The sequence below is a fragment of the Mercenaria mercenaria genome, chromosome 3 (assembly GCF_021730395.1).
Source record: "Mercenaria mercenaria strain notata chromosome 3, MADL_Memer_1, whole genome shotgun sequence".
Lineage (NCBI taxonomy): Eukaryota > Metazoa > Mollusca > Bivalvia > Venerida > Veneridae > Mercenaria > Mercenaria mercenaria.
Genome location: NC_069363.1, coordinates 36,081,939 through 36,108,535, shown reverse-complemented (window position 1 = coordinate 36,108,535; position 26,597 = coordinate 36,081,939). Strand labels below are relative to the sequence as shown.

The following is a 26,597-nucleotide window of genomic DNA, read 5'->3' as shown; positions in this document are numbered from 1 at the left end:
ATTCCCCTTCAAGTACATAACAACTTCCCCTCACCCAACTTAATATCACATCATTCCCCTGCAAGTACATAACAACTTCCCCTCTCCCAACTTAATATCACATCATTCCCCTTCAAGTACATAACAACTTCCCAACATGAAAAAGAGGTACAAAACAAATCACTTCAGATGTATTAACAGACTAAATATATCGGGTTTTATTTTATAACATCATGCACATTACCACTATGGGCAAATTACAGGACTAATAACTTCAATTTTTTATTTGCTTGCAAAACTAAATCCCAATGGTGATATAACCTACCAAAAGCCTGAATGCAAGAATGTCTGCAGTCTGTTCCATACTGTATTAGTAAGTTTTAACAAATCTGAAACAAAGCAATGCCCCTACTTGCCATAGTTTTTCTTTAGAGGTATCATTCTCTTTCAAATTATCATGCAACACATTTGCTTTGTACAGTGGTTGTTTATATAAGGTAGCTAGCGGCTGCCCATATGGGAAACTCCTCCAGAAGACAATAGTGAGTGTCAGGTTGGAGGATAGTGGAAGATACAGAAAAAATACCCGAACTCCAATAATATCCCTTGTTTTTCATTATACCAGGTGTAAAACACCCATAGACGGGACAATCATATACTAAATTGTGTTAAAAATGGTAGCAATTTTAGCTGGAGGGAGGACTGACAAAACCCTTGCAACTGTTAACATACCTGTACTGAACTCTCTCACTCTCTTTTGCAAACAGAGTGGGCTTCAATAAAAAATATTTATAATACCCAAAATAAGTGTTAATTAAATGTGAAATTATCTTTTCAAATATATTAATTTTGAGGCACTCCTCTGATATGTCTCAGCATGGGCTTATAAATAGTACCCTCATAAGTAACCTTGTCAATCATACATGCACTGGTGGACATAATATACATGTATGAAGTATTAAAAAGGCCTACAAGTCATCCTTTAAGTGGGGTTTAGAACTATTCTAAGATAGACAAGGCAGTCTGAAAGACAGCTAAATCCATTATGGATAGTGAAAGGGTAAACCTTTGACCTTGAGCTGTGACCTTGACCTTGAACTGACATGACTGACTCATGAAATATGCACATCATCTTGATGAGGTGATCATTTGACCCAAGTTTCATGAAAATCCTTCAAGGAGTTTAGGAGATACAGAGCTCAAACCTTTGACCTTGAGTTGTGACATTGACCTTGAGTTGACATAGCTGAATCATGAGTTCTTGATGAGGTGATCATTTACCCAAGTTTAATGAAAATCCTTCAAGGGGTTTAGGAGATACAGAGTAGACACAAAATGGAAGGCTCAAACCTTTGTGACCTTGACCAGGCATGGCTGAGTCACGAGTTCTGCACATCGTCTTGATGAGGTGATCATTTGACTCAAGTTTCATGAAAATCCTTCAAGGGGTTCAGCAGATATGGAGCGGACACGAAAGTGTTATGGACTGACGGAAGGACAGACGGACGGAAGGACGGAGACCATTCCTATAACCACCCACCACAAGTTTCATGAAAATCCTTCAAGGGGTTTAGGAGATACAGAGCGTACACAAAATGGAAGGCTCAAACATTTAACCCTAAGTTGTGACCTTGACCTTGAGCCAACATGGCTGACTCATGAGTTCTGCACATCGTCTTGATGAGGTTATCATTTGACGCAAGTTTTATAAAATTCCTTCAAAGGGTTTAGAAGATACAGAGTTGACACGAAATGGAAGGCTGAAACCTTTGACCTTGAGTTGTGACCTTGACCTTGAGCTGACATGGCTGATTCATGACTTCTGCATATCGTCTTGATGAGGTGATCATTTGACCCAAGTTTCATGAAAATCCTTCAAGGCGTTTAGGAGATATGAAGCGGACACGAAAGTGTTATGGACTGACTGAAGGACGGAAACCATTCCTATAACCACTACTCCTGGCGGGGGATTAAAGATATACTGAAGATGTCCAGGAACATCCAATGCAGAAAGTGAACTGTGATTCTCTGTGTTGGAAAATGAGAGAAACTGGGGAAGGTTAACTATCCTTGGGATAGAAGTCCAGCTATTACCCTATCCTTCACAGAATTTGCATAAACTGTCCTGCCAATGACCCTAAATTATTAATCAATTATCTTTCCTAACATAGTTCTATGACACATCAATGGTGACCAAAAGTTCAATATTATCCAAGCGAGGTAAGAAAACTTGGTTTTCAAGGGCAAAATCACTTTAAAGATTAAATAGATCTGTTTAAACACCATACTATATTTCAAGTACAGTCCAAACCTATTAAAATCAGAAACTGCAACATACAAGTATGTTATATCTTTATTCATGGAGGGGAAAAAATTTCATGCAAATGATGGACAACCACAGGCAACCTTCCTATTTAATGGACAATGAGATTACACATTTACCAAACAATAACATTTCCTGTATGAACACTCGGCAAGGCAGTCGTGACTGACTAGTTAGTAACATGACATTTATGAGAAAGGATTATGTCACTAACTTTTGTCTAATGTATAACTAATTACAGCTTACAATCATTCTTGTTTCTGAGATATCCCTACAACTGGCATTTAATTATTAGCCAGTTCAGACTGTTCCAGAAACAGCCTACCCATAATGCAAGACTATCAGTAAATGTGAGGGACTAAACTGACTATTGCCAGTTTCACTGTTAACTCTTAAATGTTGGCTTCAGATACCACATCTCCATTTTTTTTCTCTCATGAATGTTGTATTAAATTTTTATCATATGTCACAACAGTCACAAAGACTCCTGCCTTGTTCTTACCTCTATAGACTGGTATGAAGGCCTTCAGTTCCATTGGAAGTGACTCGTAGAAGAGGTGTTCTCTAGTGATCAGTGGTTTACAAAGTGTTGTCTCATTGAATCTCAATACACAACTATGTCCTCCAACCTGGTCAGAAAAATAAAACATTTTACATATATCTAGCGACTTCTTTGAATCCAGTGGGAAATTCTTGATGGTATGCTTTTTGCCTGTTTTGATGTTTTTTCAGACAATTAGTAATGTGTGTGATTTGAAGGGAGACAGATATGCACTACCCCTTTACATCATATGATTATGAATTAAGGCACTGAGATGTCTCGAGTTTGATCCTACAAGCGAAGCGCAGGATTTACTTTATTGATTTAACAGAAGTCGATGTAACTAAAGTTTTTCATTCTTCACCCTAGATTTACCTGAGGAAGTTGTCAGTTACTTGCAAAGAACATGTAGTACTGTTACAGGAGGGTCATGATGATCCTATACTGCTCACCAGAGTTTAACAGCTCAAACTGTATAGCAAGAAGCACTTCTGTCAAATTACTTTAAAAACTGGCAAGCAGATTCAGAGAATAGATTTCTTAGTTTTGATAAATGCTGAATGGGGAAAACTTGATATCTGACTCCAGCAGTCATAGATTTTTTTTGGGAAGGCAGATCATGATGGCTTTAAACAATTTTAAAAGGCTGTCACGAAGCAAACATTCCTGTGATATTTGTCCAAATCTGAAAAATGGTTTAGACGGAGATGATGTCAGAAAACTTTCTATTTTGGCTCTAGCTGTCCTTTTTATTGACAAAGTCAAATAATAGGAACAGTATAAGAAGATGGTCACACAAATGGTATTTCTGTGAAATTATTTCCAAATTGGACCAATGGTGCAGGAGATGATATAGGTAAGAGATCATGCTGTGAAATGATTTTAAAGGTACAAAGACCAAAATTTCATATTTGAAAATAAGAACAATTTCTACATACAGTTTATATAAACGGTTAAAACCCGTAATTAACCAGTATATGTGTATTGACAGTACTATGCATAGGTTTAAATTAGTTTCTGTGAAAAGTCTCCATGCCCTCTGACAGTCAAATTTTTGGACAAACTGAACTAATTTGAAAATTCTTCATGAAGAGTCACCCAAGAATCATTCATGTGAAATGATTAACAAGAGCACGTCGAACACGAAATGCCCCCCCCCCCCCCCCCCCCCCCTTGTTGCATTCAGTAATTGCACAAGGAACAGAAATTATATGCTCACTGTAAACAAAAGTTCTACCATTCTGGTTTAATCTGACCTTGACCTTTAACCTATTAACCTAACAAGAGATTACAGAGTGATCTTGGCGCCATCCACTGAGTAGAGATAGTACCTAAGTTTTTCAAATCATAGGTTTGAAGTTAAAAAGCTTTGAAATGAAGACAGATGTCCATATATTTCTCAGAAACAGAAATATAGACAATATTTTAACCAGAAGTGTGGAGTTATGAGCATTTAATATTTTCATGTTAACGAAAATTTTGTGATCAAGGAAATGTAACTCTTCTTGAACATGGAGAGCATAAACATCAAAGGGACATAATATAGTCAATATTTTCTAATTGGGTGCATTTGATTAACATTCAAGTTTTATCTGGATTGCTAAATAACGATCCATGATACTGTGTGCTAAAAATTTAGAACATCTGGAACAGTCTATTAACAGCAAAACTATGCTTTAGCAGAATCTAAATAGTTAAGCTCTAACTGGGACTCGAACCCAGGACCTCTCATACCTAAGGCAGACACTCTACCACTTCCCTATTACAGCAGTAGCTAATAGCTATGCAGTTTAATTGCTGGATTACATTGCGTGAACTGGAACAATAACCGGTGAACTCCGGATTATCGGCGTATTCGCTTTGCTACCTAACGGCAATTTTTGTGTAAAGAAAAAATATAATCTAATGCTGCCAACGTCATAATCGGTCATATTTGCCCAAATTTCTCTGACGTGTTGTTCAGAGTATGAACTTATTAACTGGTAGTACCAGTGAAATATTACTTACACTGAACCTTTTATATTTGCCCTTTTTGCAGCTGTTGAACGGCAAAGATGGTGAGTTTTGTCTAAATATAAGTAATTATTTTACCAGTTTTGAGAGGATTTCAATTGATGGGGAATTACAGTTACAAACTAAATACCTTTCTGCAACACATGGAGTCATTAGCATTCACTGTCAATCAGTATTACGACTATGATCGACTGTCATTCATTCGTTTCAAAGTTTCATAGACAGAGTCCGTTGTTTACATTTTTATCGTAACCGGTGCACTTGTAAAATCACTTTAGTTTGAAAAATCAAAGTATGCGAAGAGCTATGGTACGGTCTCTACACTGAGCATGCATGTGGTCCAAATTTGAAGCCTGTACCTTCAAAAATGTGAAAGTAGGTCACTAGGTCAATAACAAGGTCAAAGTTTTTTTCAGTACACAAACCTATGCATGTGGTCCAAATTTGAAGGCTGTAGCTGCAGAAATGTGAAAGCAGGTCACTAGATCAAGATCAAGGCCAACTCATTTTTCCCTATATAAGTCTATATGAACCATATGACCTGGGGTGGGGCCATATTTGACCCTAGAGGGATAATTTGAACAAACTTGGTAGAGAACCACTAAATGATGTTACATTACAAAATATCAAAGCCATAGTCTTTGTGGTTTGGACAAGAAGATTTTCCAAGTTTTTCCCTATATAAGTCTATGTAAACCATGTGACCCCCAGGGCGGAGCCATATTTGACCCTAGGGGAATAATTTGAACAATCTTAGTAGAGGACCACAAAATGATGTCATAAACAAAATATCAAAGCCCTAGGCCCTGTGGTTTTGGACAAGAGGTTTTTCAAAGTTTTTTCCTATATAAGTCTATAGAAACCATGTGACCCCCGGGGTGAGGCCATATTTGACCCCAGGGAAATAATCTGAACAATCCTGGTAGAGGACCACTAGATTTTGCTACATACCAAATATCAAAGCCCTAGGCCCTATGGTTTTGGACAAGAAGATCAGAAACCGTTTTAACTGTTCCTGGCCAATGTGACCTTGACCTTTGACCTAATGACCTCAAAATCAATAGGGGTCATCTGCTGGTCATGGCCAACCTAACTATCGATTTTCCTGACACTAGGCCCAAGCGTTCTAGAGTTATTGCCTGGAAACCATTTTACTGTTCCTGGTCACTGTGACCTTGACCTTTGACATACTGACCTCAAAATCAATAGGGGTCATCTGCTGTTTATGACCAACCTCCCTACCAACTTTCGTGACCCGAGGCCTAAGCGTTCTTGAGTTATCATCCGGAAACCGTTTTACTGTTCAGGGTCACTGTGACCTTGACCTTTAACATACTGACCTCAAAATCAATAGGGGTCATCTGCTGGTCATTACCAACCTCACTATAAACTTTCATGATCCTAGGCCCAAGCGTTCTTGTGTTATCATCCGGAAACGGATTGGTCTACATTCCGACCGACCGACCGACAGACCGACCGACCTACCGACCGACATCTGCAAAACAATATACCCCTCCTTCTTCGAAGGGGGACATAAAAAGTTGGCAATAGCATCTGCATTTTTACAGTGATTTAACTCTACATTATGTTTTGTTTTTCTTCTTTAAATAAATCTCTAACAGATTAAAGGGAAGTTGAAAATGTTGAGAAATGTTGCTTTAATGTGAAATCAGGTCAGTACTTCCTTACTAGAATATATATAGGAATGTGAAGACCATCCCTGGTGGTTGTGCTTTTTGACAAATTGGAATAACCTGAATAATCTTGGTAGAAGGTCATACAAGGACCATTTCTATGAAATCATTTCAAAATCGGGTAAAATGTTGTATGAAGATTTTTCTGTTTTCAGCTCTGTGCGTTCAAGCAAAACCACTGAATAGCTGTGGTTGAGGGCTACCCTTGGTAGATTAAGGCCAAGTTTCATCGACTTCCGAAATGGTGCTAAACTCATCAAAGAAACAAACAAAATATCCTTTTATCACTTCCCCCTGCCTGATTAATCACATACCTGGTGAATGAATGGCTGAAGCTGTACTGGTTCAGTGTCAGTAATATCTTCGTCTGTACTGCTGTAATCTGGCATCTCGGCTGACGTTCCAGCTTTGCTGTTGTCTATATATTCATAACTGAAAATATAAATATTTGATAAAATAATTACATATATCTGCATTTATTTAAATGGTTTCAATAAGAAAGATATTAAAACAGTTTCTTTGGCCACAAAATTTAACATTCATTTTTTTTCAAACTTTAGAATAAGTGTCAACAGAGCAGGTCTATCCTTCAGACCACACAGAAGGGAATTCATGCAGTTACTCTGGGAGTAGGTTAGTAAAAATGAAGAAATGTACCTATAAAACGCTGGAGGAGGTAGCTATTTAGCACGTAACCGGCTGTCACAAACACCTTTTGGGTTAAATTTTTATAATGCATGTGTGACGCTAGTCACTAGACTGACAAAAAAAATTTTTTTAATCTGAACTTCTGTAATTTCATAGCAGTCAAAAGCCAGAATATTCTTGAAATTTTCTTGTAATACTGATAGTTGGATATTGATTTAGCTTCATTCACCTGTAAAATAAAATAGAAAATAAAATAGAACTGAAAAATATATCATAGTGTATGAGTTGTTCAAACATGTGCCCCATGCCTAGCATCAGTCTATAAGCACTTGATGACTAAAACTACATCCTAAAGATAAATATGAAAATGAAAGAATGTCCCAGACCATTTACCTATCAACAATATCCTTGCAATAAGGTAATGCGAAGCTTTTGCAAAAACTTTTAAATACTACAACTCTGCATTTTATACCATATCTTTGCCAATCATGTATTTTGCACTTGTAAATCAACAACAACTCTATCAATGAAAACTACTTTTTTTTAATAACAGCTCAATAAACAAAGGGAAAACACTCTTGCAAAATTCCCATAACTATCAGTCACAATATGTCACAAACAAAAAAATTGTTTTCTTTTAAAAAATCAATTTATTACTCTATATTCTCAATAAAGACATGTCATGCATAAGCAATTTTTGACAACCCTTGCAATCTTATTACACCAAAAATGTTATACAACATTTGATATGTCTGACAAGGAAAACAGTGGTCGTGAGCTGGAACTACAACTAAAAATTACTAAAATTGGGATAACAGTCACATGTGTGAGTGTTTTACACCTGTCTTGATGAAGAACCAGGAAAGCATCTGGAATCAGTGTTTTTTCACCCAGTTTGATGCAATTAGATATGGAAAGAAGAGGGCCAAGATGGCCCTAGGGCGCTCACCTGAGTAACACACCATAACATTTTAAACATGTTTGACCTAGTGACCTAATGTTTGACACCAACTGACCCAGTTTCAAACTCGTCTGAGTTTTCAAGGAGATAAACATTCTGACGAAGATTGGATTGTTAATAAGCTTTTCCTTTGATTTGACCTAGTGTCTTAGTTTTTGACCTCACATGACCCAGTTTCAACTTTGCCTAGAGATCATCAAGATAAACATTCTGACCAAGTTTCATTGAGATTGGATCAAAACTGTGGCCTCTTGAATGTTAACATCTGGCAAATGTTGATGCACAATGGATGATGCATGACCCCGGACAATGACTGGTCACTATAGCTCACCTTGAGCACTTTGTGCTCAGGTGAGCTAATAATGATTGAAATTTTGCAAGGAAAATTTCTAAGCATAAAGACATTTGTACCATCCACACATTGGTTTCCTTCAAGAATCTGAAAATGAACTTTCAAATGCAAAAAACTTTATTTCTATGAAATCATTCCTTATAATCCATCCTCACAAAGTTTGTTTAAAGTAACTTAATTGAAAACTTCAATATTTTTCTGATCACCTTATAATACACAGTCCAGACTGATCTTGGGACTGCATATGTGGCTCAAGTTATGACACTATATCCTCCAAAATATCTCTGGCTAAACCCAATACAACTGAAGGTATGTGTGCCAGGTAGTTCCTATATCCCTCAGTTACTTTTATACCAAATTTGAGTAACTTGTGTGCTTCTATCTTTTGTACTCTGGATAAAACACAACATGTTTGATAATTCCTCAAAATCACTGATAGGGCTTGACTACTATATTATAGGTAAAAATAACAGCCAAACTGTCTGTTAACTTCATTCAGAAATTAATACTCCAGGAACTGTGAAGCTGATAAACATAAGTTCAATCTCTTAACTGTAGTTAGGCACCTAGTAATTACAACAGCCAGGAAGCCTGTCAATAGGTAAGATAATTTACCACAAGGTTTCAATAGGCCAATATTGATCACCACTGCAATGGCAAACATTTAACAGTAAGAACTTCTTTCATATTTTCCGCTCTGTTTCAAGTATGTAAATAATTTATGTTAGTAAACATTACTGAAGTATAACTGATGTCTGGAAAACAAATTGGGAAAAAAAACTACCAAAATCCTTATTATAACCAGTTATTCCATTTCATTCAAACACAATGGAAGTTAAAAGAGACAGACATTGTTACAAATGTTCGCCACAGATGAGATACACTACGGAGACTTTAGCTTGTCTAAAAGTATAAATAGTCTTCTAAGAATATTTTTAATACATGATTACTAACCCAGTTCCCTGAGAAATTTTAATTTTTTTTGTTTGTTTTGGGTTTAACGCCGTTTTTCAACAGTATTTCAGTCACGTAACGGCGGGCAGTTAACCTAACCAGTGTTCCTGGATTCTGTACCAGTACAAACCTGTTCTCCGCAAGTAACTGCCAACTTCCCCACATGAATTATCAGAGGTGGAGGACTAATGATTTCAGACATAATGTCATTTATCAAATAGTCACGGAGAACATGCGCCCCGCCCGAGGATCGAATTCGCGACCCCGCGGTCCGTAGACCAACGCTCTTACCTACTGAGCTAAGCGGGCGGGCCTGAGATTATTCAGTTCAGATGTTGCCGTCAAGAAAAGATTACATGGGTACATGAAAAAGATTAGATGGGTTCCAGGAATAAATAGTATCAAATAAAGATTAAAGTGCAGTTTTGATTAGGTATTGATGTAAGTGACATTGACTTGTACATGATCATAAAAGCAGAAAGAGTTTTAGCACATTTTGTATTTTAAATTATCTTCCTTTAATTGGTGCAGTCTTTGTAAAACATTCAAAAATGTTCAAAAAGAACTTACCTGGAAGCGTATTTATAAAAAGTCTCCATTTTAAATATAATACCTTTATTCATACAGAATATGTTTAGACAAATAGAACAGTGGAACTCGAGTACAACCACTTCTGGCTAGGTTTGCCCAAAAATTTAAAAATTAAGATATTCCATTCCTTTTTACAAAAATATCTCATTTTGAGTGAAATAATACAAGCCTTCACTATAAATTCTTGCAAAAAATGTTATATTTAGAAACAACTTTTACAAAACCAGATTTTCACCAGGAATTTACGCCTAATCAATTTCAAATACTACATCAAATGAATCACACTCATTTCATTGAGTGACAAAAAGGCTATGATGGTCCTAGATCACTCACGCGAGTTACATTGCTTGCTTGAACAGTTTTGATGGTTATGCAAGGACAATCTCCTTATATTGTGGGGAGGGATGGGAAAGGGGGGGGGGGGGGGCAATGATTGCTTATTAAACTTTGTCATAAGTCATACTACACAAGCTGATATATATTTACAGTACTGTACTTAACATGAATGTTAGTTTTCTTAGTGAAGCAGGAAGAATAAAATAATTTAAATTTGTGCTTAAACTTTTCATGTTGATAGACTGATATTAGCATCTGAAATATAATGTAAATAATGTCTGATCTTTTGTAACAGATACAGTCATTGTAACACAAACAAGAGTGCCAGAATGTCACAATATATGCTTGTCACAGCAAATTTCTTTACTCTAGCACCTGTATTTGCAAATGGAATTTTAATTTTGTGGTTGTTTAGTAATCATGGTCAGTCTTTTGTTTTTCTAAGTCCACAAAAAAACTCCTTACCCGATAGAGATACCTTAAAATACACCTAAAATTGGAAAGTAGCATCTATGTTGTACCACACAAAAGTGGTCTTGGTTTTTCCCTACGGTCAATTATAAAAAAGTTACAATATAAGTTATTTATAGTAACAACTAAGGGAAGTTATCCTTAAAAAAAAAAAAAATCCAAAAAAAAGTCCACACAAAAATCTTTAGTAGGTAGAGATTGGTCAAAATACACCTCAGAATTGGATGTAGCATGCATGTCGTACTACAGAAAAGTGGTCTCGACTTTTCCCTACGACTAGAAGTGAAAAAGTTACAACAGAAGCTATTTATAGTAACAACAAAGGGAAAAAATTATAAAGAAGGGAACTGCGCATGAATGACACTTCGTCTCATGATGGTGTATAATTGTGCCAAGTTACATCAAAATCCCTCCATGCATGAAGAAGAAATGCTTCGGACAAAGTCATTCTTGTATCAGACCTTTGGCCTCTAAGTGTGACCTTGACCTTAGACCTAGGGACCTGGTTCTTGCGCACGACACTTTGTCTCATGATGGTGAACATTTGTGCCAAGTTATATCAAAATTCCTCTATGCATGAAGAAGAAATGCCCCGGACAAGGTTTTCATTCTTGTATCCTTTGACCTCTAAGTGTGACCTTGACCTTAGACCTAGGGACCTGGTTCTTGTGCATGACACTCCGTCTCGTGGTGGTGAACATTTGTGCCAAGTTATATCAAAATCCCTTCATGCATGAAGAAGAAATGCTCCGGACAAAGTTTTCATTCTTGTATCCTTTGACCTCTAAGTGTGACCTTGACCTTAGACCTAGGGACCTGGTTCTTGCGCACGACACTCCGCCTTGTGGTGGTGAACATTTGTGCCAAGTTATATCAAAATCCCTTCATGCACGAAGAAGAAATGCTCCGGACAAAGTTTTCATTCTTGTATCCTTTGACCTCTAAGTGTGACCTTGACCTTAGACCTAGGGACCTGGTTCTTGCGCATGACACTCCGTCTCATGATGATGACAAATTGTGCCAACTTTCATCAAAATCCCTTTATGCATGAAGATATGCTCCGGACAAAGTCATTCTTGAATTTGACCTTTGACCTCTAAGTGTGACCTTGACCTTAGACCTAGGGACCTGGTTCTTGCGCATGACACTCCGTCTCATGATGGTTAACAACTGTGCCAAGTTTCATCAAAATCCCTCCATGCACGTAGAAGATATGCTCCGGACAAAGTCTGTTGACACCACCCGCCCGCCCATCCGCCCGCCAGGGGCGTTCCCATAATACGTCCTGTTCTTCAAACGGGCGTATAAAAATACATAAAACATTATTCATGAGGAATTCATACAATAATATATATGTTATGCAACAATTACAAATACGGAAAAATTGTAACTCAAAAGAAAAAAAGAGGGTCATGATGACCCTATTTCGCTCACCAGTTAAACATGGCCTTGGAATCATCAAGATAAACATTCTGACTTAGTTTCATGAAGATAGGGTCATAAATGTGGACTCTACAGTGTTAACAAGCTTTTCCTTTGATTTGAGTGGTGACCTAGTTTTTGACCCCACATGACCCAGTTTCGAACCTGGCCTAGGAATCATCAAGATAAACATTCTGAACAAGTTTCATGAAGATAGGGTCATAAATGTGGCCTCAAGAGTGTTAACAAGCTTTTCCTTTGATTTGATCGGGTGACCTAGTTTTTGACCCCATATGACCCAGTTTTGCACTTGACCTTGAAATCATCAAGATAAACATTCTGACCAAGTTTCATGAAGATAGGATCATAAATATGGCCTCTAGAATGTTAACAAGCTTTTCCTTTGATTTGAGCAAATGACCTTGTTTTTGACCCCACATGACCCAGTTTTGAACCTGGCCTAGGAATCATCAAGATAAACATTCTGATCAAGTTTCATGAAGATAGGGTCATAAATGTGGCCTTTGGGGTGTTAACAAGCTTTTCCTTTGACATGGTGACCTAGTTTTTGACCTCACATGACCCAGTTTCGAACTAAGTCTTGGCCTAGAGATTATCAAGATATACATTCTATGCAAGTTTGTATCAAATCAAAGCATAAATGAAACCTCTATATGGCTGAAAGGGCCAAAATAGAAAATTTTGGGCAGTAAGCCATGTAGAAATCTAGCTGGTTTTCGAAAGGAACCAAGATCTTACTGTGAGTTAAGTTGTGTGTAAGTGTGGTTAAAATCAAATGTAAAATATCACTTCTATCTTGTTCACAAGGTAAAACTTAACAAATTTTGGCTCTTTCAGGGGTCAATCAAGGGCTGTAACTCTGGAACCTATGATTGTATCTGATGGAATAAGGTCAGTAATTCGGTCGAAAATGTGCTTCCGTGGTGTACTCGAAAGAAGTCCATAATAAACAGGTCCTAATTTTCCCATTTTTTGCACAAATTTGTGTAGAACCAGTGCTTTAATCACCGTTTTTCACTACTAGAATATATTCTGCATGAAATGAGACGGTTTTCATGTTCATACACCCCACATGGCAAGTTTTGCAGATCGAAACCGGAAGTAGGTGTTGCGCGGACAAGAGTAAATATGCACCATTTTTAGGGTAGCAGACCACAACTAACTGGCATTTCACTAGGAACTACATAACCCCCTATTTTCTTTTCATTTTTTCGTTAATTTGTGATAGAACTTTCATGAAAAATAGGTGTAGGAAAAAGTGATGTTCTCTAAAGATATGTAAAGACGACCTGAAGTTGTCGTTTTTTATATGAAACAAAGAAGGATTTGAATTACTGACCTTTAACCTGATGAATTCATCAAGGAATCCAAGATCTATTTTGCAAGTTTGTATCAAATCAAACCATAAATGAAGTCTCTATGGCTGCAAAAGCCAAAAAAGTAAATTTTTGCCTTTTAAGGGGCCATAACTCTGTAACTCATGATGGGAACTGGCCAGTTTTCAAGAGGAACGGAGATATTATGCCAATAAAAGTTGTGTGCAAGTTTGAATAAAGTTAATTGCAAAATGTAGTCTCTATCTTGCTCACAAGCCAAAATAGCAAATTTTGACCCTGAAGGGCCATAACTCTGGAACCCATGATGAAATCTGGCCAGTTTTCAAAAGAAACCGAGATATTATGTCAATACAAGTTGTGTGCAAGTATGATTAAAGTTGATTGCAAAATGTGGTCTCTATCGTGTTAACAAGCCAACATAGCAATTTTTGGCCCAAGAAGTAGCCATAACTATGGAACCCTGATGGGATCTGGCCAGTTTTCGAAAGGAACCGAGATATTTAACCAATACAAGTTGTGTGCAAGTTTGATTAAAATTGATTGCAAAATGTGGTCTGAGTGGTCTCTATCGTGTTCACAAAGTAATAAATTCAATAATTATAAATCCAGTTTATGAAATATACTCGATTTCTGATTAAAAGAGAAATTTTATCTTTAGATGTATGGAATTATTTCAATTAAAACAATTTCATTTATCATTCATAACAAAGAATTCTTAAAATATGATCAAAAATTAATCTCAGTTTTAGGGTAACAATTTGTACTTCCAGCCATGCATGCAATTAGCACTTCACAAACCATATTACGATAACAGTTAAAAATCATTTATTTAAGTAGAAATGCTAAAAAACGTAGCAAAAGTGATTGAACATTGGAAAAGAAAAAATATTTGAACATTAAGCAAAGAAAATAACGTACCTGAAATATAAGGTAGACAATGTTTGATCTCTGAAATATTTATTTTGTAACAATCACAAAGTCATTGTAACTGTCAGATAGTGTCCCAGGTTAAATAGGCTGCCCCAGTACTAAGGGTCTAGACAAAAATAATTAGAAAGTGTCATCTTGTGTATCAATTTAGATACCTGGTTGAGCAATTTTATTACTTTGATATGTTAGTTTGTCCTAAAGGTACTTCAAACAGGTTTACCTGTCACAAGCAGTTTCTGAGCGTGCATTATTTTGACACTTTGCATGTTCCTGGTTATAGGTATTTGAACAAATTACAGGGTATTATAGTCTGTAATTTAGATAAAATGAACAACAGTTCCTTAAGCACAATATATCTTAAGTATTTAAAAAATTACTCATGGTTTTGGGAAATACGACTATGTGATCTTAATTCACCTATTATTTTAAAAACACGTCATTGGAAGAAAATATTTTGTTTCATGTATGGCACAAATATACTTCACCAATTCCACAAAACACACTTTTTTGTCATGTTTATACATGATTTGATACTAATCCTTTAGCATAACTTGTCAGTTTAGCATGTTTATTACTTTAAAACTGATATGGATTAACAGGGACACCATTCTGACAACAGTCTGTCAGTTAATAAAATATATATATTTACTAAATAAGTAATTGGTTCAATCAATAACCAACAACTGGCACATTATCCTGAATGAACTGTACCTGGTAGACAGAGAGACATACTAAAAGGTGATAGTTACCTCAGGTTATTATCCTTGTGAAAAAGATGTTACAATGTAATAAGCTTTTTAATATCCCCCTTATTATATCAAGATCAAGATTGAACATTTCAAAACACCCTATAATTATGATATAAACAAATTGCGTAATAATGTTTTAACCAATAAAATATATAATAATTAACATAACCAATGAAAATGTCTGTTGAAAATACACAAGAACTGATTAAAACACACTGCCACAGCCTGTGGCAAAAAGTAATGCAAAATAATCGGTCTTATTATGAAATAATAACCAATTAATATTATCAATCTTAACATCCCCTCACAGTTATATAACAAAGCAATAAATCATACTTATTTCTAGAATCTGTACCTTTAATATTTATAATTTCTACACCAGGTAAACCTACATTTCAAAGGGAAATGATCACTTTTCTTCTTTCAAACCAATTTCAATTCAAATTTCTAAAGACAGATCATCTTTAATGAACAATACTGGACTTACAATAGTGTCATGTCCAGAGCTAACATTTTCAATCTATTTTAACTTACAAATAAATACCACATAGTTTCAAAGACCATTTTTTTTTCCTAAGCAAGGTGTTCATACAGGGTTGATAGTAAACTCAATGATGAGAAGGATATAAATAGCAACATTTTAGACATCAACCTATGCACAAAAAGAGCTTTAGCAATTATTATTTTTTACAGATGTCCATGGCAGTCTATTCATTTAAATTCCTGTCAAGATTTGCATACAAAAACATATTGAATGGTTAAAATGCTTATATCTAATAAAGGAAAAAAAAAAAAACAATGATATACCAATAAGTCCAAAGTCTTTACTATCGTCTAACATAAACTTTTTATGTAATCCTGTACTGTAAGTATAAATGCATAATCAAGTAAATGTGGAAGGCATGAAAAGTTATTGTTGTTCACACAGTCATAGATAATGTTCACCTTGAACTTTTGTTACAGTTAACGGACAAACTTCAAACAACTCATCCAGAAATTTTGACCTTTGAACCTTTTCATTTGTTATTCATTAAAGTTTTTGATCTAATAAAACATGTCCTTTGGTTTGGTTTGGACTCAGTATTGCTATATTTTCTGGTCCTTTGGGATCATCCTGTACATTCATTTTTGCTATGACAGAATTCCCCTTGAGACAGGGCTAGGGGACGTGAGCGGTGTTACACATTTCATTACCTCTGAGGAACAGACTATTATGTTGCTTGGGTGCATTCTATTCTATTTTCACAAATTTTATTGAATAGCATGAGTCAATGAAAGATGTGTAAATATCAACATTGATAAATTCAGTAAACGATGAAATCATCTTTGCTGAAAATGGGGAAAACAGTAACTGATAATAGGTGAAACTTGTAAAATTTAAGATAACAATTATATGTTAATATTATCAACATACAAACCATTTAAGAAAACATGGCAACTGTGCAGTTCAATGTAAACATGTCTAGTGGACCTTATCAAGAAAAAAAAATTATCATTTCATCACAGTAGGAATGACAGATGTGTTCATCCATACGAATTATATATATAATCCACATGTTTATATCTATCCACTTAACTGCCATAACTTCCTACATGATTTGTACATGCATTGCTATGTATACCAACCATTTAATGGATTTTATAATTTCCTCACATCTAACAAAACCACAATTCCAGTACTCATCTCCATAGTACATGCTCACTACAAGTAACATGTACCAGTCTATGAAATTAAGATAGTTATCAAAAAGTGTGCCAGACACTGATTATCTTCCACTCACAGAACTGGCACTGATTCTTCCCTACTAATAGCTAGTAATTGACCTGTCAGTTACATCCAGTGGCTCCTCATGGTTTTGTAAATATTTAAAATACCATAGTTTTACGTTGTAACTTCTTGAGTGGAATACAAGCCTACACTCTCTCCTCTCTGTGCTTTGAGAAGAACAGAAATATTTTGAAAAGACACTTTTACCTGAATTACAAAACTGGCTCTGTTACACTAAGTCTTGTGTTAGAGACATATTGAGTAGCTCACCCATATATGTATGTGCACACTTATATGGACATGCGCATTTATATGTACGTGCACTTAATTGTAATTAGGCATAAGTTCATGCATGCAAGTCCAAATATGTGTGCATCTACATATTTACGTGTACACATGTAAACATACATGTCAACATATAAATTTACACGTGCACGCACATTCTGGCATGCACCTATATATTTACAAGTGTTTGCGTAAATATATATGTGGATGTATAATTCATGTACGCGTAACTCTGGGTGCTCATATATATAATACATAGATGCGTGTGTTTACAAATATAGTAGAAATATTGTCCTACCCGTGTTTTTTAAGTCCAAAAGGGGCCATTGTTCTTGCAAAAAGCAATGTAGAGTTACAGTACGTGCTGTGCAGAGTCAGCTTTTAATGGCGAATAACTGCTCCAAGTTTTAAAGCAATAGCTTTGACCGTTAAGCAGAAAAGTTGACCTAAACCCAAAACTTAACCAAGCTATTGATGGTGAACAAGTGTTACAAGTTTTAAAGCAATAGCTTTGATAGTTTAGGAGAAAAGCTGACCTAAACATAAAACTTAACCAGGCAACACCAATGCCGATCAGGTGATGACAATAACTCATCATTTTTTTTTCAAAAAATCAGATGAGCTAAAAACAATGTGTCTCTAGTTCTATTTTAGACTAAGCAATTGTTTAGAGAAAGAAAAATACATCATAATTGTGTCAATACTCATAAATTACTTCTGAGGATATTAATTTGCCTGTTCCCTAGAGACCATCAAACGTTTCCTAAAGAAACCGCATACAATTAATGTACAGTCTATAGGGTATTATATATAGATTATAGGGTATTTTCACACTTGTTGCACTGTAGGTAGATCAATAAGGCAATATTCTGCACAGTCAGCATCCAGCAATTTATGTGAAGAGAACATGTAAGAACATAATTATTTCTAATAACAAGCAAAAAATGTCCAAGTACATAAATTACATTGCATTTTCAAAACTGCAAATCTTATTACAGTCATCTTTCGTCATATTTCTGAATGCTTAAATTAATGCTTAGCGTCTTTACAAAAAAATAACACAAATTCAGATTCAAAAGAAACCTCAAAGACATAATACATGCATATTCAACAATTATGAAATACCAGCAATAGTAATGACATTTGCTGCATGAGTCTTTTTTTTTTTATAATTCAGCTCATAAAAAAGAAAAAAGTACTTGTGAAAAAATGCAAACAAAATTTAGTGAAATTGAAGCACTGATTGTCAGAACTGCTAGAAGTTTCTAAGTTGTAACATAAAATAACTTGCAAACACATAATCACAATGACTAGACAATTTTCAGAACAGAATCTGATGAAAAAAGTATAGCAATTTGGTTTCAATTGTAACGTACTTATTCAGACCAGATTAGCATGCTGGTCATGCCATGCATGATTCATCAATGTGATGACATATCAGCACAACACTAGAACAACCTATTAAAGAATAAACTGCATCTGAATTGCAAGTTTTTAACTAGAGATTGCTTTTGAAATAAGCACATCCACTACATTACTTATCTGTAATATCTGGCCATAGCACGACCTTGAACCATGTTGACCTTTAAGCAATATGACTGAAGTTACATTCTGCATGTCATCTCATTATGGTTTTAAGAATATACAAGAGCTGTCCGTAAGACAGCGTGCTCGACTTTTCTCAGTGCTTGACTCTGAATTAGAGCTTTGCCAGTAAAAAAATTCCAAGTTGAAAGGGGGCATAATTCTGTCAAAATTCAAATCAGAGTTCTGTGGATTGTTTCTCCTGGTGTAGACTTTGATGGTAAATAAGTATTTTAAGTTTCAAGTCATTAGCTTTGATAGTAACAGATATTTGAATTTATCAAAAACTTTAACCAAAAATTCTAAGTTAAAAAGGGGCATAATTCTTCCAAAATTCAAATCAGAGTGATGGGGATTGTTTCTCCTGGTGTAGACTTTGATAGTAAATAACTATTTTAAGTTTCAAGTCAATAGCTTTGATAGTAACAGAGATATTTGACTTTATCAAAAACTTTAACCAACGGCGACGCTGACACTGGGGCGAGTGCAATAGCTCTACATTTTCTCCGAAAAGTCGAGCTAAAAATGCTATTTACTGTTTTCTGTTCAAGTACTGCTTTGGGATATTCACAGACGCATTGTCCCATATGTTACGCAGCCCATTTTTTGTAAATTTGGGGAAGGCTACCAGGTCCCTTTTGGAGGGGAAATTTACGTCGCGAAATCATTGTCTGGAGGAATATATTTGCCGAAAAGTTGTTAAAATCAGGACTGAAAATCAAAACTAATTTCATTTTTTTTTTTGCATGGGGAATTTTTGGCCAAGGTGCGGAAAAAAGTATACTTTTTAGATTGGGGAATGGGGCCGAATTTCGGCCTTAAAATCAGCATAAAGAAAGGCCTGTTACGGATGAAATAAAGATCTTGAAATGAAGGCCCTACCATTCAGTTCACACACCAGATTACCTAGTATCCAATCTGAGCTACACTTCATTTAAATACTCAGACTATGTTCTATTTAAATCAGCAAAAATGTATTAACAAGTTTTTCAGCACCGCCCTTTGTTTCCACTGAATATGCAAATTAAGCATTTCTCCTAGGACCAATGGAAACTCACCTTATCGTCTATAGAAAGAAGCCAGTAAATAAAGTTTCAGATCCAGGGAAAAAAACATTTTTTATGAAAATTAATCAAACACTTTACATGCAATTAATCAAACACTTTACATGCAAAAAAGCCCCATGTGGTTCTGGGACGATCTGTGTATGAAAAGAATTGGTGTATGAAAAGAATTGGAACCACTGCCTTACACTTGCATGATCGTAACAGGCGACTAATAGGGTCTTAACACTCGGTTTTGCTGTAACTCTGTGATTCCAGCAGGTATGCAAATTTTGATTCCACACCTTGTGTTTTCATTTCGATGTAAATGAGATGTGAAATCAAAATTTGCAGTCCTGTTTGGCACCATATAACCTATACTGTGTTGGTGTGCCGTAAAACCAAAAAAATAACAAGAGGGCCATGAAGGCCCTGTATCGCTCACCTGACCTACTGACCTAAAGATCATCAAGATAAACATTCTGACCAAGTTTCATTAAGATATGGTCATAAATGTGGCCTATAAAGTGTTAACTAGCTTTTCCTTTGATTTGACCCGGTGACCTCATTTTTGACCACACATGACCCAGATTCAAACTTTACCTAAAGATCATCAAGATTAACATTCTGACTAAGTTTCATGAAGATACAGTCATAAATGTGGTCTCTAGAGTGTTAACAAGCTTTTCCTTTGATTTGACCTAGTGACCTAGTTTTTGACCCCACCTGAACCAGATTTGAAGGGTTGGCAAGTATTTCCCGGTGGTGGGAATGACCACAGGTATTTCCCAGTAATTCCCATCCCGGGAAATGATCCAAATTTCACAAAAGTGGGAAATAGTGGGAAATACTCAATATTTGAAAATTTTATTGTATTACCAGTCAGACAAATACAGCTTCAGGCTAATAGATTACCTATACATTGTACAGGTAACTGATTATGACAATTGAGGGGCCAACATAGTGTGAAAAGAGTATTAGTCCCAGTTATTGTGAAAAGGTGTTAATAATGTATAATTAGGCATCACAATGTGATGCTCTGATTCTCAATAGTAATAGGCATTTTTGGTAAACAAAAAAGAAAAAAAAAACAATTGAAATAAAAATTTAGGACTTGATTTTAGTACATTTAGTGCTTAAAAAGAATATTTATATCATCTGTTTTTAATTGAGAGAAATATTTCATGTTAACTGAATTACATTTGTTTAAGTCTCTGCTCATACAATGAGATGTTGACTTTTCCCCACTATTTCCCACTTTTTTCCCGGGAAATACCTGTATTTCCCACTATTTTCCTGTATTTCCCACTGTCCTGGTAAAAACTAGTATTTCCCGCTTTTATGCCAACCCTGTTTGAACCTGACCTATAGATCAATAAGATTAACATTCTGATCAAGTTTCATTAAGATATGGTCATAAATGTGGTCTCTACAGTGTTAACTAGCTTTTCCTTTGATTTGACCTGGTGACTTAGTTTTTGAGCCTACATGACCCAGATTCAAACTGGACCTTGAAATCATCTAAATTAACAAGTTACATTCTGACCAAGTTTCATGAAGATACAGTCATAAATGCGGCCTCTACAGTGTTAACAAGCTTTTCCTTTGATTTGACCTGGTGCCCTAGTTTCTGACCCCAGATGACCCAATAACGAACTCGTCCATAACTTTATCGAGGGTAACATTCTGACCAAGTTTTTATTAAGATTGGGCCAAAATTGTGACCTCTATAGAGTTAACAAGCTTTTTCTTTGATTTGACCTGGTGACCACACGTGACCCAGTTTCGAACTTGACCTAGATATTAAGATGAACATTCTGACCAACTTTCATAAAGATCCCATGAAAAATGTGACCTCTAGAGTGCTCACAAGCAAAAGTTTATGGACAGACGCACTGACGACAGATGCCGCGAGATCACAAAAGCTCACCTTGTCACTTTGTGTTGAATTTTGAAAAAAAAAATGCAAATATAATGTTGAATTTTGAAAAAATTCACTTCTTGGTTTGTTTGCATACCTGACCAATCAGAATGGATAAAGCTACATTTACCTTTTTCCCAATACGTTCTTATCAAACTTCTCCATTTTCACAGTTTTATTTCCAAGCACCATCCAATACCAAACACTTTACATAGGTAAATGAAGAAATATGCAGTTTTCACAAAATTATGACCATTTAACTGAGATAGCTCCGCCTACATCTATGGCCATTGGAAATTAATTGCTGGATTTTCATCCTATTTTTTTCTTGAAATATGGGACATGTGAGTTTCTGAAAATTGATGGTATCCTGTCTAAAACACAAACAATTATGAGCAAAAATGAAAAATGTACAGTAGAGATATTGAGATTGAATATTTTCAGGCATTACAGAGGTAATTTTATGAGCTTTTAATCACAGTAATCATTGTCAAAAATGACTGTTAATTAACTCATTCTAATGGGGTCTGAGAAACTAAACACTTTCATTAAACACTTGTTTACATCAGATTTATTTTTGTACAAAGTTAAGGAAGATACTTTTCCTAAATTCTTTCAAAGAAATACATTTTTTCCTTAATGTAACCACAATGACTGTCAAATAAACACAGTATCTAGTTTCAAGACTTAATTTTATACAAAGAAACTAGGTAGGGGTTCACAAGCTCAAAATAATTAATTTATGACCGCACTTTCACCAAAGCCTCCTAATGTCACATGCTAAAACTAAAACGGAGTTAGTCATGTTAGTATCTCTCTTAATTAAAAATGTGTGGGATTGATTCGGACTGAGAAAACACTACCGTTTTGTACGCCGTTGCTCGCTCGTGACGCGTAAATGGTTTGGAACTGGGCTTTGAAGTATGGTTTTTCTGAAAGATTATTCTTTTGCCCAAAAGACGGCCGATCATTGATAAAGAAATATTTTTTTGAAAAAAAAAATACGGACCTGGAAGCAATGCACATGTCAAACTGTTCTTACTTACCTTTCTCATGGCTCACTGTCACAGGTGCAATTTTTTTTTCAAAATGGCTTTTTGTCATTTTTTTCCTAAGAAAACATTATAATTGTAATAAATTTAAGTGCATATGGCTCATGGACACATACTGTATCCTAGGTACGTTACTGCCACCAGTGTGGCTAATACGTGAGCTTTGTGATACCCTGCAGTCTTTCATCTATCCATCTGTCCCATCATCAACCATTACTTCACCTTTACTTGTTTACTCAATAAAAGTTTTGTTTCCATTTGGAGAAAACTTGATCGTTGATTATTGGCATCATAGATACCTATTCCGATGACAGTTTCACTGATGACGGTACCTGTAAGGCTGGTTACAAATGACAGTGAAATGGAACTGCTACACACAATGATATACAAGACAAAGATGATTGATCTGACAAAACTGACCTTAAAGACATCAATGACCATCCAATTGATTACACTTGCGGGGATGGTGATAATGATGGCTACATCAGGCAATTTTGAAACCAACATTTACAGGCTAAACCGACAGACATCCTGACAGCTATGGAAGCAGCTACACAAGACAGTGATACCGATGGTTAATGTATTCTTCTAAAACTAAGACTTTGACAGTGACATCAATGTCTATACTGCTGACAACTAAAATGATAGACTGTGATGATGCAAATGAGCTGCACTATGCAAATGACCATGGATTTACAGGAAATGAACTTTGACACCACTGAAATGTCGTTGCTGTACCTATGTTGGAAGCAGATGTTAGACAAACAACACTACATATATATGCATCAAATGACGATGACGGATAATGGTATCTATCTCTCAGCCTAGCAGTCACAAAGTCCTAATTAGGACATAATAAAGTCTTATGTAGGAGACAGTAAGTCCTAATCATTAGATATTTAGTTATATGTAGGAGACACTAACTCCATTTTATTTTGCATATAATAGGATATAAGTACAACATGAACATAATTATCCAAGTCTGAAACAGTCATTTTTCCTTAATTCTTTCCACGAAATGCATTCATTTTTCCTTATGCAAATTTAAAACAGTCATTTATCCTCAACTCTTTCCATGAAACGCATTCATTTTTCCTTATATGTAACCATATTACAATTCAAACGGGTTAAGTTCAAAATCCCAAACTGGAGGTTTGCCCAATTTTAGAAAAAAATAAACATTTAATTTATTCTTAATTTATAGGAGGGTTGTTAAAAAATTTCCTGAAAAGTGCTCTTATATCTTTATTTCTGGTCTATTTTGCTAAAATATGAAAACATGATGGGTAAGAACCTATTCGAACTTAACGATTTCAGAACATGCCCAAAATTTATTTATTGTTTCTAAGGCAACGTCACTACCTGTAAGATGTGTACAGCCCAACGTCATTATTATGCTGTCATATCACTCATAATTAATCAATATGACTAGTGCTTAATATCAGTGGTTCAATTTTTCTCGCCATCAAATGCTTTTTCTACACTTTCCTACAAACAAATCTATACTGTTCATACGGTCTTCCTGTTGCACTGAGCTCTGTAATTTTCAAAAACTGACTGAATGTTATTGCCTTCTGAGAGATCTGACGCCTGTACAGCAGGTCATCTGCAATATTCTGCTGACCACTTTTAAACCTCCGGTACCACTAATAAAATATTGTTGCTTTTTTTCAGGGCATTGTACCTTCAACATTATGCAGCATAACATTTGAATGCCTCTTTCCTTGATTTTTTATTAAAAACACAAAATGTTATCTGATGTCTATGTTTAACACTGATTTTCAAGTGATGGTAAACACAATATGCTCGCCAAAGATTTTAATGATGCTATATTTAAAATCTGACTTTACTGGTGTAACGCTTACATTTCAGGTTAATATTCTGGCAATTTAAGAAAAGGTAGCTTGAAAAATAGGAAAGTGGCAAGGGAAGTTTTAACAAATTTGAAATAGAAAAACAGACAAAATTGGTCACATGACATGGCCATTGGGACTAGCATTTTGACATTTCAGCTAAGTAATTCCTTATTCTTAGATCTAAATAAAGTAATAATGTTATTTATCAGATTCATTGATTTTTGAAAATACATGAAGAAATGAGAGCAGTTTTCTGGGTAAAAATTTACTGAACACCCCTCGTAAATTATATACAATGTATACAAATTAAGATACAGAAACACACAATGTAAAATTAATGAAAAATATGGCAGACTAGAGTGTAAAATGATGTTTTTGTTTAATTCTTTAATTTTATATCTTAGATAAAAGTTCTTTAATTTTATATCTAAGATAAAAGCAGATATAATTTTTAAATCTATGACATACTTAAAAATATCGTTAGTGCAACATGGTGCAAAGTTTCAACAGTAAGCAGTAATTTCGTATTCAGATACAAAACTTCCTACCGGTACTTTTGTCGGTTTCTGTTACACTGGATTGGTTATTTGATATCAAATCATCTGAAATAGAATTAGTTTTTGCTTTTGATATCATGCAAAGCATGTAAAAAGTTTTGTGCAAAGCATGTAAAAAGTTTTGTGTCAAAACTGGGTAATATCCCAAACAGAATATGCATTGACACAAAACTTGTTACATGCTTTGCATGATATCAAAAGCAAAAACTAATTCTATAACGTTAAAGATAAACAGGCCTCTGCTGTTCAAGTGCTTGCATTAAAACACTGGACCAAACCACTATCGATATAAAAATTGATACACACAACAAATTTCCCCACCCACTAAGGCAACTTCCTATTTTTCATAAATTTACATTTGATTTTTGATCATTCTGTCTTTCAAAAGGTGACTACAAATGAATTCAAAGAGGTATTCACAATTGAAAATATCACACTGATAATACAATGTTGAAAATACCTTCGTAACATCAATTTTCCTTCAAATGAATTGCTATTTTCGACAGTGTTGATTTTGTAATAAAGATCTGTAACTAAAATAGACACGTTTATCTAGAGAGTGATCTCCCCTTCAAAGAGGCCCTAACCGAGGTTCAAATACATAGAGAATATTAGGTTACTGTCTGATAAATTTAAATTTATTAGGCGAGTTGAAGAAAATATATTAGGCGAGGCTCTGCCGAGCCTTATATTTTTTCGTAGACGAGCCTAATAAATTTAAATTTATTCAGACAGTAATCTAATATTCTATTTATCCTACCTGTTCAGAAAATTAAGAAAAAGTCGTTGGAAATAGCAACAGCGTGCAGACTTGACGTCATATAATATGACGTTTGCTAGTGTAATTCAGTTTGTGGAAAATTGAAAAAATGCAATAACTTTTTTGTTTCTGGGTAAAAACTTTTGATTTTACCACTTATTTTCTTAGTTAGAACATTTCCAATACAATGATAACAGTTTTGATAAAATGTCTGAACTTGGAAAATGAGTGGTTCTTTATAAAGTTCAGTTTAAAAAATCATTTCAAATATATACTGTTGTTTATTGTTTGTCTATCAATTGTATCTTAAGTTTTATAGTCTGTGACATTTTTTGCATACTTCTGCGTTTCTCTCGGACAGGGGCTAAATAACAGCCATGACAAAAGACCCCCAACCACCTTAATTTTAGAGAAACACCAAATGGTTTGTCTGTCCTAGATTGATGGGA

The 26,597-nt window shown here is 35.2% G+C and overlaps 1 protein-coding gene across 6 annotated transcripts in view; it reads right to left on the bottom strand.

The window, feature by feature from the left end:
• Positions 1-25,975, bottom strand: part of LOC123525076 (inositol hexakisphosphate kinase 1-like) — a 47,399-nt gene extending 21,424 nt beyond the window's left edge. Inside the window, exons 1-3 of one of the 6 annotated variants that reach the window (XM_045303806.2) lie at positions 25,849-25,975; positions 6,865-6,982; positions 2,805-2,931 (exon numbers count right to left, since the gene is read on the bottom strand). In XM_045303806.2, coding sequence (XP_045159741.1) covers positions 2,805-2,931; positions 6,865-6,982; positions 25,849-25,859 — 256 coding nt within the window. In that variant the 5' untranslated portion in view covers positions 25,860-25,975. Of the gene's footprint in view, positions 1-2,804; positions 2,932-6,864; positions 6,983-10,035; positions 10,291-15,322; positions 15,344-16,129; positions 16,270-22,053; positions 22,176-25,379; positions 25,402-25,848 lie in introns of those variants that run through there. The other 5 variants (XM_053538197.1, XM_045303805.2, XM_045303807.2 and 2 more) reach the window with 5 other exon arrangements.
• Between the last annotated feature and the right edge of the window lie 622 nt (positions 25,976-26,597).